At 51.1% G+C, this 19,501-nt stretch overlaps 5 protein-coding genes across 5 annotated transcripts; 2 read left to right on the forward strand and 3 right to left on the reverse strand.

Annotated features, from left to right (window-relative positions):
- Positions 1 to 21: 21 nt before the first annotated feature.
- GL50803_0017546 (uncharacterized protein) lies at positions 22 to 1,881 on the forward strand (the record flags this gene model as incomplete). Its single annotated transcript, XM_038045935.1, has 1 exon — positions 22 to 1,881. One exon carries the CDS (start codon positions 22 to 24, stop codon positions 1,879 to 1,881), a length of 1,860 nt encoding a protein of 619 aa, XP_037902278.1.
- On the reverse strand, positions 1,834 to 2,709 carry GL50803_0015479 (Kinase, NEK; the record flags this gene model as incomplete). The annotated part of the gene is made up of 1 exon (XM_001708762.2): positions 1,834 to 2,709. The coding sequence occupies one exon, from the start codon at positions 2,707 to 2,709 to the stop codon at positions 1,834 to 1,836; it is 876 nt and encodes a 291-aa protein (XP_001708814.2).
- A 25-nt stretch (positions 2,710 to 2,734) lies between these two features.
- GL50803_0017547 (Ribosomal protein L4) lies at positions 2,735 to 3,685 on the reverse strand (the record flags this gene model as incomplete). The annotated part of the gene is made up of 1 exon (XM_001708758.1): positions 2,735 to 3,685. One exon carries the CDS (start codon positions 3,683 to 3,685, stop codon positions 2,735 to 2,737), a length of 951 nt encoding a protein of 316 aa, XP_001708810.1.
- Positions 3,686 to 3,760: 75 nt separating this feature from the next.
- GL50803_0039483 (Ribosomal protein S29e) lies at positions 3,761 to 3,916 on the forward strand (the record flags this gene model as incomplete). The annotated part of the gene is made up of 1 exon (XM_001708757.2): positions 3,761 to 3,916. One exon carries the CDS (start codon positions 3,761 to 3,763, stop codon positions 3,914 to 3,916), a length of 156 nt encoding a protein of 51 aa, XP_001708809.2.
- A 42-nt stretch (positions 3,917 to 3,958) lies between these two features.
- GL50803_00111950 (IAD-5 dynein heavy chain) lies at positions 3,959 to 19,312 on the reverse strand (the record flags this gene model as incomplete). Its single annotated transcript, XM_001708756.2, has 1 exon — positions 3,959 to 19,312. One exon carries the CDS (start codon positions 19,310 to 19,312, stop codon positions 3,959 to 3,961), a length of 15,354 nt encoding a protein of 5,117 aa, XP_001708808.2.
- Between the last annotated feature and the right edge of the window lie 189 nt (positions 19,313 to 19,501).

A 19,501-nucleotide genomic window follows, 5' to 3' on the forward strand; every position in this document is an offset into this window, starting at 1 on the left:
AGGCGCTAAAAAATCGCTCGGATGCTTTGGACAGACATACTTCATCTTTGTCAGCAGTCATCTCTTCCTAGCAGGCTTGAGGGAAGATTTACAGCGGCTGTCTCCGCCTGTGATAATCACCTTCTCCTGAGATGTCTGCTGTCTGCCGCACAGTATGGAAACGTCCGGGCTGTGGAAATCATTAACAAGGCCACACAGGATCGTATCTATACTACCAAGCATACTGCTCTATCTGTTGCCATAGAGTACCACCATGAAGCCATAGCCAAAATCTTGCTCCCAACCGAGGCTTGCATCACAAAGGTTACTGTGGCTATGAGCCGAGTAATAATGGGCGATCAGCTGCACAGTGTCGAGGCCCAAATAACGGCGTCAAAAGACTTATGTTTTAAGGAGCTGTCCGAAAGAGATGTAGCGGGTCGGAGTCTCGCCGAGTACTGTATCCTCTTTCGACGCACGGCCCTTCTCACGAGAATATTGGAGCAAATAATGGAATTTCATTTGGACACAGACCTACTTCGCACTGCCTACCACGAGCCAATCATCTTTCTTGCCATAAGGGAGAGAGACCTAGACAGCTTTGTTGCTTTGTATGACTTCTGTTGTCGCCACGGGTTAAACCGCAGCATAGATAATCAGAGTTTGAAGAGTTACTCTATGTCCACGGGAGCTTCAGCCATTGTGTGCTGGCTATCCAAACGACCGGAGCCTGGAGGTCATTTAAGCACTACATTGACCATTGAAACGCAGAGAAAATCTGTTACTATCATAGGATTAGCAGACTGTGGCCCAGGTTTTAGCAAAGTAGCTGGACGTCCACAGTTAGAAGGGAGCTCCGAACTTCAGCAATCCGATCCCGCACTCACGCCTGCCAGTGATAAGGAAAAATCTACTTGCCTTTCCGAGAAGTCTGAGCCTTTAGTGTCCATGCTTTCACGTGAGTTAGAGGGATGTGCAATGAGGAATCACGACAGTACGTCTGCTTGCGATAAACACATCAAGGAATCTGGCCTCTCTTATTCATCCATGCTCAACCAGCTAGCTCTAATTGACAAAGACGAAGCTCTGCAAAGGAGTGTTCACTCGTTCATACATACAAATTCGGTGATAATGAATATCGTGCGGGCTAGCTTCTACAGCAATACGTCAGGCACTCTAGAGACAGATACGAGCCAACACAGACCTCTGTTGGCAGAGCTGTCTGCCGTAAAGCTCTGTGGGATGCATCCGGTGTTTTCGATGAACATCATAGTGAAGCCTCCTGGTGTAGTTGCAGTGCAAGAGGCTCTTTTACAGAGTGAGGAGGTACTGGGTCTGACTCCATTCAGTGATCCACAACGCTTCACCCGATTAAACCCCCTGAACTATGATGATGCACTAGACACACTAGAGTGGTTTTTGAATACACCCAGTAGTGACATGGGTAAGATCTTTTTGCAGAACAAACTGGCTGTGGAAGTGCCATTTAACCGGTCCCACAGCGTGGTTCGGCTTGAAACAGGTATCGATCTGATAATGCACAGTAATTCACCTTACTTCGAGATGGTTCCTTCGTGCGATGTGGAATGTAGGACTGAAGATGGTCGCCTACTTGTTTTGGCGAGCTTCAACAGTGAGCTAAAGGAAGTTGTCGCACATATGCAGGACAGATATGTTTTTATAAGTGACTTTCTCATTATGGGATTGAAGGGCAGATATGTTCGCGACTTGCTTAAGACAGGCAGGCGTTGGCCACGTAGCGGTCAATATGCATTATGCACCAAGCATGCTCGCTGCCAACACTTATACTCTTCAGTGTGTGAACCAATGTGTGCATACACTGAAATAGAGCAGTTACTGCAGTACACGAGGCGGAGGATTTCCAGCGGGCAGAAGGTCTAGGACTGTTCTAGAGCTGCTATACACGCGCTGATCCTCGAGGATCTCATCAACTGTTATTCTTTCTGTAGGATCAAGGGACAGCATTCGCTGGCAAAGTTTTGATAGCTCAGGGGTTTGGAGCGCTATGTCTGAGATTTGAAATTCCTTTCTGCTCTCCTGAACGGCATCCACGAACAGAAGGCTACAAGTGCACATTTCATACACCAGGCATCCTAACGCCCAAACGTCACTTGCCGTTGTTAGTACTCTGTCTTCTAGCTCTGGAGGAGCATACGCCCTACTCCCGTAAACCTGTAATTGCTCCTTGTCAGCCAGAAGGGTCAGGGGGCACGCAAAGTCGAAGCCCGAAAGGAGGACCGTACCATCGTCTGCCACGAAGACTGACTTGCTCGTTATGTTCCGGTGCAAGAAACCGGTGTAGTCCCCAAAGGTAGCTGAGGTGTGCAGGTACTGGAGTGCTCGGGAGAGAGCGTTCATGACAGAATAAATGAATTGGACTGAGGGAAGTGCATTGCTTTTCCGGAACCGCTCGAGCACGTCGGAGAGAGATCCGTGCTTGTATAGTGGAAAGACTAGCCAAAGGGTATTATCGTCGTAGTCTGCGCTGTACAGCACGGGCGAGTCAATGTTAGAATGTTCCAAGGAGTCCAGCAGAGGGCCCTCTTGGCGTAGCATATGAAAGTAAACGGAGTCATCGCTCAGCTCACTGCAGTCGACCTCTCTCACAGCATAGATGTTGCTTGTGGCAGGATCGATGGCTCTATATATCACCGAGTGGGCGCCGATCCAAATCGTCTCGGTGCAGAGGAGATCCTCGAGGCTCCTCATTGTGCAAACGTTTTGCGCCAGCGATTTACTTGGGCATGACCGTTCCGCTGGGATCGAGGCGGGCCAGGGCCTCCTTGGAGGAGAAGGGATCGACCTTACGCTCGATGACCAGAGGATCACGCTTGGGCACGAAGGTCTTCTGGACGGCGTCGGACTGGAGGATGCGCTCAATATCCGTCTGGGTGATGCAGGATCTCGGGAGCGTGTAGTTCTGCTTGGCGGCGTAGACGTCATCAAGGGACGCAAACGCAGACTTCGTCCAGAGAATGAGGCGGCCTGGGTGCGAGCCTGGGGCCAGCTCTAGAAGACGGATGCTCGAGACGTGGCAGAGGTCAACGCCCGGGAGATTGCGGAACCCGCGCGCGACATCCTCTGTGTTGTAGATGACGAGAGGCCCTTTCCTGGTGATGTAGCGGCGGTTCCTCATCTTCCCGCGACCGGCGCGGATGTGTCGACTATCCTTGCAGCGCTCAACGTCACGGAGAACGCCGACGGCCTTGATGATCGCCAGCGCGTCCTTGGTCTTGGTGACGTTGTCTGTGTCGACGACGAGGGGAATGGACGGAACATCGGCGATGCGGTGCCCGCGTGCCTCCACAAGGGCCGCGTTGGCTGACGCCGCAAGGGCTGACGCGACGGCATACCTCCTCTGGTTCAGGTTGACCTTGCGGCACCACCTCCTGATGACTGTGGTGGGGTGGGCCATGTGACCGCCGCGGGCGAAGTTCGCGTAGGCGCCGATCCCCCCGTGCTTGCGAGGAAGGCGCGCCACGGCACGCCCCGGGCCCCAGGAATGCGCAGTGCACTGGACACCGGCGTAGCGGCTGACCGCATAGGGCGTCCTCAGACATTTGCGGAGCTGCGTGTGGACAAAGTTGATGATATCGGGACGCAACGGCACATTGAACACCTTGGGCCTCGGAAGCTCCGCAACCTGGGTTCCTGTGGGGCCGAAGACCTTGACAGTCGGGTTCATCCTTCAACAATTTTTTGGCCCACCGAAGCTGACAATATTAATTTGGCTTCTGGTGTCCCAAAAAAAGGGCCCTCGATGCGCGAGACAGAGTTCTGCACACACATTGCTCACAAGCGTGAGTGCCGTATATGCGGCAATTACAACTCTGTCTACAGAAAGTATGGTCTGTTCATCTGCCGCCGCTGTTTCAAGGAGAATGCTGGCAAGATTGGCTTCGTGAAGCTCCACTGAGCTGAGCGGGCTAAAGTCAGAAGTAAATTTACTGGCCTGCAGCTAGTCACTCCTTTGGATGAAGGCGGCTGCCCCGCGCAGGATCCAGTGCCTCGGGTCTTTGCTCGTCGGAAGATGCATGTTTAGGACGTAGTTGGTGCTGGTGCCTGTGGTAGAAAGAACCCCATAGCGAAGAGTGGTAGTGTACAGGGGCATAGCATACATCTTCTCTTTGTCAAGTTCTGTGCACGGGGCAAACCAGACAGGCCCCAGGCTAGTGATCATCTGTCCATAAACAGGCTCTGTCAACTCCTTGGCCTCCGCGTCCCACTGAGCAGACTCAACATAGAGCCCAGTGATAATCAGCCCGGGGTCGTTCCGGTCTGGGGCAACCATGGTGTCGACTTCCGTGGTTGTAAGAACGGTGGTGGAGATGGCCAGGGCATCGATTGGTATTCCCTCAATGCGAGAATAATGCTGAAGCTCAGCAGTGAGAAGTCCGTGGGGGAAGAAGAAGGCACCTATCCAGAAAGTCTTGGGCACGTAGCCCTTGATTTGCCAGCGGAAGTCATCGACTCGGTAGTCGACTCCTTTCTCTCTGTCCAGCTCAATCCAATCGGCCATAAACTGCACCCGATCGATCAGATCCACAATCCACGAGCTTAGTGGCTTGAGCGTGGGATAACAAACATCTGTTATCATCCGTGGAATCTTGTTCAACAAAATACACTGATAGACGTCCTCCAACTGGGGAGACATGATCGCCAGTCCTTTAATTGCCTTCCCCACGTCCTGAAATGCAACTCGGACAAGAGCCAGAAGCTTGTTATACCGTTCAGATTCTTGCTTGAGAACTGCGTAAAGAGGAGAGGGCATCTTGACCGCCTTTCCGTTGGACACCACTGATATCCGCGGAGGAATGTGAATGTTGCTTGGCAGTAAGTCTGCGGGGATGCGATCGAAGAGGCTGCTAGCGAATTTAAGGACCTGTTTGTCTGCTGGAGACATAGACTCGTCGTCTCCACCGTCCTGGATCTCCGGTTCTTGGCCTTTGCTGCTAGCGTCGGACTCAATTGCGGGTGCTTTGCTCTGTGCCTTTGCGCTCTCGATGCGCTTCTTGCGCTCCTCATTTTCTATGGCAACGTCAGCCTCCTTAGGAGACATGGAAAGCACTGAATCTACTATAAGGTTGGCCTCGGAATGCTGATAGGTAAGCTCTGCATTAGCGTGGAGCCCAAATAAGCTTGGAGACGCCTCCACAGGAAATTCGTGGGTGAGCCACTCTATAGTCGACGCCAGGCTCATCTCTGGGTTGGGAGCTTTGTACACCTTTCCACTTGGGGACACCTTGCTCTCCTGACCCTCCTCTAAAAAGAGTTCTGGTTGGTCGGTGAAGAGCTCTGGATTGATGATGCATGAAAGGATTGCATTAATGCAGCGTTGGTCTAGGGAATCCGTAACGCGTCCTCCGAAGGCAATAACCCCTACCATGTACTGAAGGGTCTGGTAAGGCACTGCGTTGGAGAGGGACTTGAGGAAGTTCTGGCCAGATGACTGCCCAAGTATGTTTGATGTTCCAACGGTTGACTCAGTTAGCTGCAGTGCAACGGCACTATCCACAAGATATTGACGGATGAACTTGCGGCTTATTTCCAGATCCGGTATGCTGAATTCATACGGGTTATTATACGCAACAGACCCAAACCTTTTACGCTCCAAAAGAGACGAGTAGAAGAACGCAACACCGAAAATAAGCCTGTGCCAGTGACGGAGTACAGCAGGGGCCTCTGGAACAGAGTCGTGGAGCTCTTCAGTGAGACCCATATAAGAGAGAATCAGATTGGCCTTGAGTCCACGAGGAGGCTCGTGTGAGATCTTGACAGATGAAGAAAGGACTGACTGAGGGAACTTCGATGTGGGAAGGGATGTGAGGAAGAGGCGGAAGTCCCTGTTGATTGCTGCACCAGTGATATCACATCCATCTTGATCCATGGTTGCCAAGTTCTCTACGAAGCGCGCGAGGTTTGGCATCCAGCTGAGACAGAGGTGGCAATTCTGAAGACAGACCCAGTCGCCTTCGATAATGGCGCGGGCGAGCATTCTTTCTGCGATGACTCCCTGACCCTGACCAAGTGAGAGTGTCCGCAAACCCTTGTCTGCTCCCTTTTCCTTTGAAAAAGCCACCAGCTGTGCGTGCGGGTCTGTCCCTGCACTCAGCACGAAAATAGTTGGAGTAGAAAAGCTGGTATCCAGGTACGCCTGCTCCATACGGAACTGTGGAGGCTGGACATAGTACTCTCCTATCGTGTCTGCAATATATTGAGGAATGTAGAACATCAAACGACCTGGATTGATCGCCTTTAAGAGCATAAGGCGCTGGAACGGAGCAAGCGACCTGATAAAAGCACTAACTGACAGGGAGAACGGGCGCTTTCCGTTATAATTTCCACGAGCCATATCGACAACCAGCTCCAGGTCATCACTTTCTAACCATGCTTTCCAGCCCTCAGGATCATCACGCGACGAGGAAAGGAATTCGTCATATGCCAGACAGGCATGTAAGACCTTATATATGGCATTGATGTTTGCATACTTAGAGCCATCCTGGCCAAACTGAAGAGTGGCAAGCATATGAGAATAAAAGTCATCGGGCACTTCCGACTGTTTTTCGTTGATTTCCACGTTCTTGAAGATGGCCCATTCCCTGCCAGTTAAAGCCCCTGAGGCACGCTGAATGGAGACGGCAACCATAAAGCTGAAGATCCGCTTATGTTTTTCGAAGATGCCTCTGCATATAGCTCCGTAGGCTGCCTCCGTGATGGCGGATATCATGCTTCCTATTTTTCTCTGTAGAATTGCACTCTCATCACTTTCGAAACTGGCATCGGCCGCTAGTAGCCTATCAGGAACTCCAATATTGGACTCTGCCATTTGGTTACGTTGGCTCTGCTCATCGTCGTCCAACAGCAGCCCAGCCGAGGCCGAGGGCTCATTTGTACCGATGTAGGACCGGTTGTCGCTGCGCCTCGAACTTTCAGCAGCGTGTGATACCCCGCTAGTTTCGTCTGCAAGGCTCTGGAGTTTGCTGAGGGTCCTTGTGAAGAGCATCTTAAAGAAGTCAAGAGAATAAATGTACATGGAGTCAAGCGTCGAGAGGCTAGCAATGACCTCGTACAAAATTCGTCCTCGCTGTGCAACCGGGCGGAAGCGCTCACGAAGTGCATCAACCCGCTTTGCAGTCTGCTCTGCGTTGACGACTTGCTCATCGATACGCTTCTGTGTTTGCTTGGAGTCCTGGAGAGCATTGATGAGGTTTTCGTCGTCCAAAAGGTTTCCTGTAGCATTGGCTAACATATCAAGTAACTTGTCTTGCAACTGCGTTAGCGTTTCACGGCCCTCGGCAAGCTGCGAGGCAATCGTGTCCTTTTCACGCTCAAGCTGTGCATCTTCGACAGTAACAACGAGAGAAAGAAGCTGTTCCTCCAGCCCCTTCGATGACACAGCCATGTTCACAACAGACGCAGACGACTGGATGTCTGGGTTGTAGTTGGGCTGCCGTTTGCGCGTAGCGAGATAAAGGTTGAAATCTGGGTTGTACTCTACTTCGTTCTCACCTATCTTTATTGTACACTGGCCACCCTTCTTTATAAGCTCTTTCCGGAGGACAGACATCACTGAGCCGTCAATGTCGTCTTGGAGATTTTCTATCAGAACAGGAGAGCCCAGACGTATGCTATTTTCGAGCGTCCGCATCATGTTATCGACAGCGGTCCCAGAAGTCAGTTGAAGGCCGTTCTTCTCCTCCAAGCGCTTTAAGAAGCGAACACCCTGACACTCTGGATCGATAAGAAGAGAAAACCGGGTCCCCTGCGTCGCAATGATTGCAGATTCTACGCTTCCGTTATCAGATGGGAGCGTGCACTGCTCTTTCCAGTTGCGGATTTCGCGGGGGTCGGCAACAGCGGGGTACTCTGTCAAAGCAAAGTTGGGAGAGAAGTCTATTCCATTGAATGCAGTTGCCTTCCACTGGGCAAGCACGTTTCCGCGTTCATCTGCAGAAAAGGGTCCCAGGTAGGCAATGTAGCCAGCACCAAGTAGGGCATCTCCAATAGCGGTCTTCAGTCGTTGGTTAATGTCTGCAATACCTGCAATCCATGCATCGTATTCATTTGCAAGGCCAGCAATCAGCTTCTCTGCGCGGTCAAGCCGTACCTGCGTTTCCTCGATTTCTGACTCTAATCTGGTTCGATTGGCAATACTCTCATCATAAGAGGCCTGCAGAGCATCCAGCTTTGCTACAATGGCCGCAAGGTCCTTCTGCTTAACAGCCAGTGCCTCCTGCTGGGTCTTGAGGGTCTGCTCGGCTTGAGCCAACCGTTCACGCTTAGGCTCTATTTCAGCGAAGACTTTCGCATATATATCGATGGCACGACACCACATACACAGCGACTTGGCTGCCTTGGAGACCTTCTCAACCTTTGCTGGATCAAAGTCAGGATTCTGTGTGTACTTTCGAAGGGAGCGCAGAGTTTTGGGCTTAATGTTGTCTTTATCAAAGGTCATAAGGCTCTGCAGGAAGTCTGTCTTAGAGAGAACCTTCTGCGCCGTGTCCCAGTCTTGCTTCGGTGTCTCCATTAGAATGCAAACGGCCTCCATAACATATCGCACAAGTTCTGGAGGCGACTTGAATGACTTGAGTTCGGAGATATCATTCTTGTTAAGACTCTTAAGGCTATTGATGGCCGCGTTGAAGGCCGGCATAGCCGTGTCCAGGTCTCGCTGGGCGTCATCTTTGATCTCCTCGGCTTCTGCTGCAACCTTTGCAACCTCTTGTTCCTCTGCTTGAACGACTGTTCTAATCTTGTTGACCTCCTCTGTTTCCGACGACAAGTTTACGAGCAACGCTTCTGTTTTCGCAACGGAGTCAGCGAGCACGGGCTGTAGATTTGTGAGGGTCTTCTGCATTTCGCTAACCTGCTCACGCGTCGAAACAAGTTTTGTGAGACCAGACTGAAGGATAGACTCCCTCACCTTGAGCTTGCCGACTGATTTAGCAAAAATTCGCTTAAAGAGGCGAATGAAGGATAGGAAGAGCGGTGGAGTAATATAAATGCGGCTCTTTGTCTGAGCAAAATACTGTTCAGAGGACGCCTCTGTTGATCCATGCATAACGACACACGCCTCTGCAATGCTCTGTTTTAGAGCAAGGAGCTTGTCGGTACGTGGCTTGCCTTCACGGGAGTGCGGGGCAGAAGTGGGGGTTTCAGATGCCGCACTTTGGTCGGCTCCCAAGAACGCCGGGTGGATGCTGTTAAGCTCGTACATAGCCACACCAGCTAGCGCTTCAGCGTTCCAGTTTGCAAACCAGTCAATAGTCATACAGCTCGAGAGAGCCGGGAACATCCGCAAGCGGCGGCGAAGGCTCTCTCCAATTGGTGAAAGACAGAGGCAGACGTGGAAGTTGCTTCTTGCGTTTCGGTAGAAGAGTTGCCAAAGCTCATGAGGCAAGAAGGATCGCTTACTGCTAGACTCGTTATCATCGTCAGCGACCGACGCCAACTCGATCGTTTTCTGCATTATCTTCTCCTTCTCATCGGGTTTCCAGAGGGACATTGGAAGCGCAACGCCGTTCAAGATGCCATTGAGGATCTCAAGGAAATGATCGTGGGGATCTAGCTGCGACTCCGAAAGCAGCAGAATAGTTGGAACGTTCTCGCAGCCACTTGTAAGCATACAGCGCTTTAAATCCTCGTTAAATTCGTTGAGCCCATAGAGCTTAGATGCTGCTGGGTAAACGACCTTTGCGCCCGCTGCAAAAGCTGCAAGGCGGACCAAGCTACGCCGCCCACTTCCGGACAAGCCAATCATGAGCATGTGTCCGCGAGGCTGTGTGATGACGCGGAAGAGGCGAGAGAAATGTAGGATAGCATCGTGGAACATGACTAGACGCGCAGATCCAGCAGAGTCGTCATTTTGGATGGCGTTATCGAGAAGCTCTTGGAAGTCTACCTGACTCTTTGCTCCAGCAGAAGGCGGAGGGTCTTCCTGGACCTCTGAAATGGAGTCAACGTAATAGTTAAGGCAATTCTCGACGTCTCGTGTCTGGTTGAAGAGATTTCTGTAGGGACAGTACACTCCGTCGCCATAGGTTCCTCCAGGATTGGCCCAGCGCCCATAGATTAGCTCAGTGCATTGTATTGGGCAACCTGTCCACAAATTTATGCGCTCGAGCATGCTGCCAAGCTCCTCGTCAGTGTAGACCTTCTGCTCCAGGGCGGCAAGACGCTGCACTTCATCGTCAGATCGCTGCACAGGCTCTTCAAAGTCAAGCTCAATGTAGTACTCGTCCTCCTCAGCTCCCTCGTCCAGCTCCTTCTTGCCATCCTCGGATGCATTAGACGTCTTTTGCTCAAATTGTACAATCCTGTCTTCAAAGAAGTACCAGATATTCTTCAGTAAGACTTTGTCAAATGTGCCGCAGTCCTTGTCGTCAACTAGACGGTCTCTGAAAACGCGATAAGACTCGTGCACAAGCAGTGTGACCAGGCTAGGCAGAGACGTAACCTCATGTGGGGTGGTAGAGAAAACTCCTCCAACCACTCGAGCAATATCTCGGACGTTAAACGAATAGTGCGATTTGAGCGGTGTTGCCCTGATCTCCTGCTTGGTTGCACTATACAGGCGGACGACAAACTCAACGCACGTACGCAGACTCTTGCGAACTTCGGGAGAAAAGGTCTTAGATGACTCCCCGGTCGACGCCATGAATCCTTGAAGAAGATTGCCGAATATGCTGATCATGGCTGAATCTGTTAGCTCAGGGCAGCTAAGCACCACAAACTTCCCACTAAACCGACGCGTCACCTCATTGCGCCCGCCTCCCGGAGGCTGGGACGCACAAAGGAACTGAAGCCCCTCCAAGGTGCGGAATACAAGCTTCTGGCGGTCATAGCACCCTGATTCCGAAATGATCTGCCTAAGAATCTCAATAGGAGGCTGAGATCCGTATGTGTCCGGAGTGGGCATAGTTGAGTCATCAATGAAGACATAGAATGACTTTCTTTGATTTGCTGGACAAAACAGCGTTTTTCTCTTCTTTTCCATCTTCTCAATGATTGCGTTTTCTACGGCTGCAGCGCGTGTCTGGGCCGACATCGGAAACTCGAGCGTGTTAGCGTTCAGGTAAGCAGCCTCCTGAGTGAAGTCGCGCTGCTCTTCATTTGGTACCACAGCGGTAGGCTCTTCCTCCTCTTTAGTATCGGCGCTCTTCTTACTTTCTGCAGGCTTCTTATTCAGCTCTATATTGCCGATACAACGGTTGAAAATGGTCTTAACGATAGATGTTTTGGAGGTCCCGGTAGGCCCACAGAGAAAAATGTTGTTACCATTGCGAAGGAGCGACTGAGTCACCGCACACATTTTTATAAAGTCTGGCGTCGGAACAATCATATCATAGACAGACCCTCCTTGCTGGAGCACAAGGGGATCAAATTTCTTGCTGCCAAACAAAGTGGCCATGGTGCCGGTATCCCACGGAGAGTAGCCTCGGGTTTGATTATCAAGCTTCCAGTCATAGATACTAGCGGGCTGGCCTCCCGGAAGGTGGTCAGGAGGAAGTGCTACGGCAAGAGAGGAGATCTCCGCAGGCATGTCGCCACTGCTGGCAAACTCCTTCGGGCTTGTTAAGAGTGTACGAAGGAACTTATCTAGATTGATCTTATGTTCAGCAACAATACTCCCTGCTAAGCCCCATGCAATTGCAAAGATAATGCGCTGCTCCAATATGATAGAAACGACCGGCGCTATTCCAGACATCGCTCGACTTGTCAAGACTTCAGGAGGGGGCAGTCTCTCTAAAAAGGTCGAGATGGCTGTCTTCTCAGCAAGGACGGTGTCCGCTGCTTGGCCGGTGGCTAGTTCTGGAGCTCCTGAGCTAGCCGTATTACGCGACGCACTCTGCACACGTTCCCTGTTGATCGCGCTTGCAGCCTCGTATTGCTCCTGGATCTTTTTCTGCATGGCTATCTCTGCAACCTTATCTTTTGTGAATGCAACGCGCTCAGAAACAGCTGCTTCGAGGATCTGATAAAGAGAAAAGACCAGTTGGAAGTCGACTGTCCGCATCTCCTCTCTGCAATCGTTGCGCAAAAAGCTGATCACCTTTGGGTAAACCATACAGAGTTGTCTGTGAAGCCGAGCTAAAAGCTGCACAGTGAGCTTATGAAGCAGTTGCTCAAATGTCTGGAATTGCCGTAATGGGCGAGGATATGTAGGAACTGACAATTCAACTGTCTGCGCGTCACCGCTCTGTGCAGGGGATTGGTTATCGATCAGGGGCTCGGTGCCATGTGCATCTGCCACAGGTAAGTCAGGCTTGTACTCGTCGATATTCTCATCTTCCTCGTCAGGTAGAAGAGTCGTCGAGTCCATGAGAACCCTGGCCGCGTCTCGCAGTTCAAATAGGTCGAGACTGAACTCCTCGAGACAAACAAGAGCAAGCACCTTTTGAGCAAAGTTGGAGCAATTATCAACAATAAGAGACTTTAACAGATTATTGTACCCGATGAAGTCGTCAGAAAAGTAGATCATTCCACAGCGGCTGACTGTGGCAGGCGACGCTTGGCTAAGGTCTGCTACCTCGAAGAATAGATTAACCTTGTTGTGGAGGCGGATACGTTCTCCGTTGGCTAGGCAGATCATTTTATTGTCATCTAGTGTTGTGTTCAGATTCTCTATCCAAAGGGCGTCCACAGGTGAGTCAAAGCAAATCCAATGCTTTAGGTGAGCATTGTTGGGATCGATCATCTTCCGCGCAATGACAGCTATCAGGCCATCAGTCCAATCATGAGAAATACTATTGAATTCCCCATAGAGCTCTGGCATGGTGACGGCCTTGCTGTTTAAAACATACTGGGCGACGGGATGATAGCCATCAGGGTCCATATTCTGCGCAGCTCGCTGTTCGGCTATGGCAGTGATAGCATCTGCCAAGACATTTCTAGCCACGGTCTTTCCTGTCAGAGTGTCTCCTACCGTCATTAGCCCATGTCTTATAATGTGAGTATCATAGATCTGGAGAATCTTGCTGACGTATTCAGCACACGGTTGAAGCCCTTTGGCTGAGAGAATTCGAACAATCTCTGCGTGTAACCCGCCGTGCTCCACAGAGGGAATCTGGACGCCGGGGAAGAGATCCTGGATAATGCCCATGAAGAGCTCGATATCGTCAACGAGGAACTTCGGCAAGTTGGCATCACGCATGGCCTGGATGAGGACTATGTCCTCGCTTAGGTGAATATACTTGCGCCGTAGCCCACCAGCCATGACAAGGACCGATTTGATCGCACGCATACCGAAATCGTAATGGCTCTGGTGCGATAGCTGCTCCGAGCTGAGCTTGTAGAGCTGCACCATCTTGCGGCTAAGGACCTTGGCCGTTGTAAAGCCCTCTGAGAAGAGAATGATCTCCGCAATTAAGGCGTAGTTGGGAACAACCATAGAGATAGGGCGGAAAAGTGCCTTCAGGTTATCCGGAAGCTCCACACGGCCCGCATACCCTGGGTTCATTGTGATGAATATACCGCAGCGCTTTGTCGGATCCCCGTTACCGACCGATATGTCTAGGCCATCTTCTGACGATCCTCCTGCGTTGAAGAGGAAGTGATCAGCGCCTGTAAGGATTGCCGTTTGAATGCAAAGGATCTGGGATGCTACGACAGAAAGAACCTCAACCTCAATGCGGTTGAACTCGTCAAAGCAGCTCCAAGCACCGCACATCACCAGGCCAATAAAGAACTTCCCCATGGCAGCAACATTGAGCCCCTCTGAACAGTTAAAGACGAGGCATTGGATGCTCATCGCTTTAGCAAGGTCCTTTGTCGACTCCGTCTTACCTGTGCCTGCAGGCCCCTGGGGGGCCCCGCCCATGAAGTTCGCCAGCGCCGACGTTAGCGTAATGAAGCATCTGTCCGTCAGTGGTGTGAGAACCAACCGTGTACTGATGCCCATGTACTCGTATCCGCACGTGAAAAATGAGTTTGTCTGTCGAATAACAAGATCTCCAGAGAATTCATCGGAATCCAACTGAGAATGCGCTACCCTTTTCGCTTTATCATTATGGTGCCAATAGTAGCGGAGCTGCTTCAGCCACCCAAACTCTGATGGGATAAGACAATAGTTTTCTGAGGAGGAATCTAACAAAGAGCTTGTGACGTCACGGCTATGGACCTCTAAGACAATAAGCGTCGAGATGAGCCCCCGCTGCTGGCTGCTCAGATCTGTCATGGTGAGGGAGACTAGTTCGTTAATCTGCTTCAGAAGATTTTCACTAAAGCGCTCCATAGCCTCTCTCCCACTAGATCCCTTTTCGGCATCGATGAGTAAGGCCTCTTCCACCCCATTACACCACACAGCTTGGCCAGCAGCCATGACACACTGCGCAGGATGGTCAAACATCCATTCTTTGCGTTGCTCTCCGACCCGAGGAGAAAAGCTTAGAGTGTGATACATGTTGTAGCGCACCGTATTCACCATTTCCTTTTCAAGCGCAGTGAGCCAGACTTCCACTAGTCCACCAGATGGAACGACGCAGTTGACAAACATGACTTTTTCGCCCTCAGGAGAGATCATGGCAGTTATCTTCTTCTGGGGACCGGAGGCCGGTAACGAGGGCTCGTCCTCATCAGCATCTTCTGTAGTTGCCATTCGTTTGCGCCTTTTGGCACTAGCCGATGTGGTAGTTGTAAGTGGTTGCTCACCCAACTCCTCGAGCTCTATATCTCCAATAGCTTCAAAGATTTTCCTAAGGAAGGGTCTAACAGTGCTGGGCTCCGTCGTCTGAGCAAGAATCTGGAGAAGTTCGTCGTTTGATAGGAAAAAGAAGCGTGGAAACGCAAGACGCTTGGACTCAAGGTAATCTTCGAGACGTTTCTGGATTACCTCCAGCTTTTCATTGGCAGCTGTCAACTCCTTAAGAAGGTCGTGGTTTGCAAGGGGCGTATTTGGGATCCCTGCATCCACGACTGTCATAATGCACGGGTTGCTTGCAACAGTCTCCATTAGCTTCTGCCAAAACGCATCAACCTGGGAGAAATCAGCGGACTCGCGTGGAAGCTGTCTGCGGATATCATCTGGTGCAAAGATGCTCTCCAGATACAGCCAGGTTTGCTGCATCTTGCACCATTCGTCTAGCACCTCAGCAAATGTACTGAGCTTCTTTTCCCATGACTCCACGGCCGGTTTGATCCCTGCAATGTATCTGGATCCAGCCATCGCTTGAAGAGTAGAGGTGGAGTCTTCCAGCTGCTGATAGATCTCCTCAACGCCAGAAATTATGTGGTGCAGGACACCAGAACGAGAGCTGTATTCCTTGACAGCCAGGACGGTTCCTTCCCATATACACCGTATTTTCTCCAGAGAAAGCTCTATGTTGCGCTCTCCGCTTGCAGTAGCAGAAATCGATGCTATCTCGGCGCGCTTATTCAGAACACCAGCATCTAGGAGCGTCTCAAACGAAAAACCCGAGTTATAGCTCAATGACCCTGGCTCCTTAGCAAATGGCTTCAGAGTCTCAAAGATCTTTTCCCAGTGGCGTGGCTTTAGGTTAATATTCCCCAGATCAGCGATTAGCTGGGACTTCTGCTTCATAGATGTAACAGCCCTCTTCAGTGCAGCTGCGACACCATCCTCTGGGAGAAGTCTAGCGAACTTTGTCGAATCCTTAGTTGCTTCATTAATGAAGCTTAGACACGTTTCTGCACTGAGGTACTTGAACTTGGCAACAATCGGGTCTACTTTTTTCTCTGTGTCATCAGCACTTTCGTCATGAGCATCGAGTGCATCATCGGCTGCCGCCTCTCCTTCAGCTGCGTCCTTTTCGCCTTCGACTGCCGAGGCAACAGCAACGCCAGCTTCGTTAGGCTCTGCCTCTTCCAGTTTGCAGTTAATGACGGTGTCTATCCAAGAAGAGACCATAAGACGATCCTCGAATATGCGCCATTCGTGCATGCGTTTCCACATGCGACTTCGCAAGTCCAGATCTTGTTTGATCTGTGCGATGGTCCCTTTCAGCTCCGTCAGAGTCTCGATATTCGACATACAAACCAGCTGACTAGGAGTAGCATTCTGGCCTGGGGAAAGCTTAAGGGGCTCCTTCTTCGTCCTTGGCTTCTCAGGCTCGTCTTCGTCCTCTTCTGCTTCTGCGTCCCGATTATACCATCCCGTAAGGATGTCATTCTGATCAGACAATCCACCGTAGTGCTTTGTCATATCGTTAAGCGTCGCACTCAACTCATCGATGTGGCTGACAACAGAGCGCGGATCGGCGTTAGAATCACAAGCAGATCCTGATAAAAGCGTGAGCCTAATGTCGTTGATGTCGTTGGTCGTCGTGGTGATCATTTCCTTGAGGGAAGATGCCATGACATAGTGCTGGTCCTTAACTAACTGGTCAGCCAACGCGCGCCTGTTCTGTAAAACCTGGAGCTCCCCATGAAGCGTATCAACAGAGGTGCGATCAGAAACAGAAACCTTAAGACCAAGGCCTGGAATTGACGGATTGAGTTTTGCATCCATAGTAAAGAGGTCGTCAACTGTCGTAGACACATCAAAAGCAACAAACATTTGATTAGGAGGGGTTGACTGGAGATTGTTCGGTGAGGTTAGCATAATTAGGATATCATCAGCCAGCTGGACCTCAGAGATGAGGTGCTCAATTTCCTTGTCGATCGATCGGTTATACTCTATGTAATTACAAAACTCTGTAAGAGTCTTCGGCTCGATAGAAAGGACCTTTGTGTGCGTTTTAAACGCAGTGGTGCACTTGGAAACGAGGTTGCGCAGGACAGAGAGAGCTGTATTCTCGACGGCCTTGAGCCCAATAAGGGGAACAGGCTGAAGAGTCTGCAGGAGGCTGCGCGCGTCTAGCTGCGTGAATCCTGTCGAAGTATTTGCAGCCATGCGCGAAAGAATCTGAGACCAGCCCCGGAAGATCGTGATTTGACGTTCCAGTGGTCGCGTGCCATAGGCTGCGCGTGCCGATTCAAATGTATCCTCCAAAAGGCGGCGATCCTCTAGTGGGACCTGTTGTGGATTAGGAGGATTTTTGAGGTAAGAGTGGAGCTTTGTGACTTTCTTGTTTGTTGTGGGATTCACAATGAAACTTGGTAGAAGGAGCTTTAGATCACAGCTGAGCGTATCCTTGAACTTTGCCGCGTAGAGCTCCTCGTTCCAGGTGGAGAGAAAGGCGTGAATAGGATAAAGCTGAGAGTAGCTCTTCGAGAAGGCCTCCAGCTTTGCAATTTGCTCGGTCGAACTATCACGTATTACCTTGAGCGCCGCCTGGACCTCTGCATCGTTGCTGGCGATGGTTGAGATATTCTGAGGGTTGGGGAGCTGTTTGTTGGCTAGAATAAAGTATTCTCGGAGGGCGGCCAGCTGGCTGAGATGCGTCTGCTGTGAGCATACGTTAATGGCCTCCGAGACGGAGTCCAGAAGAGTAGCCTGTATCTCATGCAGGGGTGGATTAAATTGAACATCTCCAACGAGGGGAATCTCCTCGTAGCGCTTTCCTGGGGGAATTTCTTGGAAGAATATTTCTGAGATAATAAGTCCGGGCGTGGCCGGAGGAGGGTTTGCAACTGCGTTTGCTAGATTCAGGGTGCTGGCATAAATCATTTCGAGCATGGCCTCATTGTACAAAAAGTCACAGAGCACTATGAAGTCGGAGATAGTCACAAGTTCAAACTGAGCCTGCTGTATTGCTCGGCGTCTGTGGAGCTGCTCGGCTTTTGTAGCGGTAATGGACTTGACCTTTGCTATCTTCTGCCGCATAAAAAGTGGAAGCTTGGCCTGGTCCATCTCGTCATCGTCACTCGCCCTCTTTCGCAGCTCATTGCAAAGAGCGGTGATCTCGGTGAGTATGCTGTCGTTGGCTGCGTCCAAGGATTCAGACACTGTGCGCTTTGTGTGTATTTGCGCAGCCTTCCACGCCTGCAGAGGCTGCGCGATGCCAGAAGGCAGCGAGGGCACGTCTCCTGACCCGGAAGTGGTGAGGCCCTGCGCGGATGCGCTGATGGCACTTTCATCTGCATCATCACGCTTGGGTGCAGTAGTGTTCGAGGTAGCCCGCAAGTCAATACATTGAGACATCTTGATGTCATACAGTATAGCCCATATGGTCTTGAGAGACTGCAGGAAGTGTGGCCTGGATAGGAAAAGAGACTTAGTAATACTCTTGCGATTACGACAGTAGCGTTTGTACTTTCGGAAAGCTATCCATGTCTGTAGGGTCTTGAGCTGATAGAAGTGCTTAAAAAACTTGTAGTTCCGCAGTATGTCAAAGTTAGACGCCTCCAATATCCATCTATCCAGCATGGTAAACTCGGAAGCATCGTCGTGGAATGCCGTCACGAGGTCGCTCTCTATTGTCCTACTGAGGATGTTTGGGTCGGTCTGTTCTGGCTTCCGGCGGTGGCTCTTGTCGCCCCTAATTCCTGTGTCGATGCCGGAGCTGCGGTGCTGGAAGCCATCATTGGAAGAAGCGTCCCCAACAGCGTCGCAATGCACCCTGCTGGTAGCATCATTGCCGTCGCTAGCTCCGTCTGACCCTGCACAAGGGTCGAGTGCAAAAAAATCAGTGTCTGTGCCGCCGGGAATTCCATCCTGGCGCAATGGATGTGCTAAGTTTTTATCGACTGTCTTTTCAAGTTTGTAGAGGCTCGGATTAAGAGTGCTCTTGTCATTGATCATGTCGTAGACCTTTAAAACCTTGACGTCACTATTGACCACACGCATGACGCCGTTCTGGGATATTGTGTAGTAGACAGGAAGCTTCTTTGCGACGTCACCGTCAATGACGCGTAGGCTGTAGGGGTTATATACCTTGTCAACCGGGGTGGTGGTGGGCGAGCAATAGACAATCTTGACGACTGCCTTGTCGGGCGTCCGTGCAAAGTATGCAATGACGTCAGCGCCCGTTTTCATGCCGCCCACGAGTCTCTCAGATGTAATAATCTTCTTGGTTTCTGCATTACGGGTGCGCAGAGTCTTAGACGCATTTGATATAATTGCTGGGCGCGCATTCTTGAGCATCCCAGGCGGTAGGGACGCTTCTGAGTGCATCTCAAGGCGGTGCAGAAGACTGCCTGGAGCCCCTCGAATCGTGCACTCCCCGGTCCCGAGCGTCCGGGTGCATGCGCAATCAAGGGTTTCGTCGGCTGGTGTGATATGTGCTGGTCGCACAGGGTCGAGGTCGAAGGGGGCATACTCCTCCTCGTTGTACGTGAAGAGCTGATCGGAGAGATGCGGCGTTTGGCGCGATGCGTGCTCCTGGGCTCTCACCAGCTCCATGAAGTACTCTGCGCTGGATGCGTGCCTAGGGGCACCCTCGCGACGGGCCGGAGTGTCTTGGCGAGACATGCTTTTTTGTCCTGACTCGGATTTTGTGCTGAATTTACATGTTGCTATTTATGAAACAAAGCTCACGCATACACAGGCTCCGGAAAAATAAATGTAGCGAACCCACGCGCAAGCGTTGCTACGAGGCGATGGAGACAAAAGCAGTTACGTTCGCAACTCTCTGAGGGTTCCTGATGCTTCCTTGGATGT

Source organism: Giardia intestinalis, chromosome 5 (assembly GCF_000002435.2).
Source record: "Giardia intestinalis strain WB C6 chromosome 5, whole genome shotgun sequence".
Classification (NCBI taxonomy): Eukaryota; Fornicata; order Diplomonadida; family Hexamitidae; genus Giardia; species Giardia duodenalis.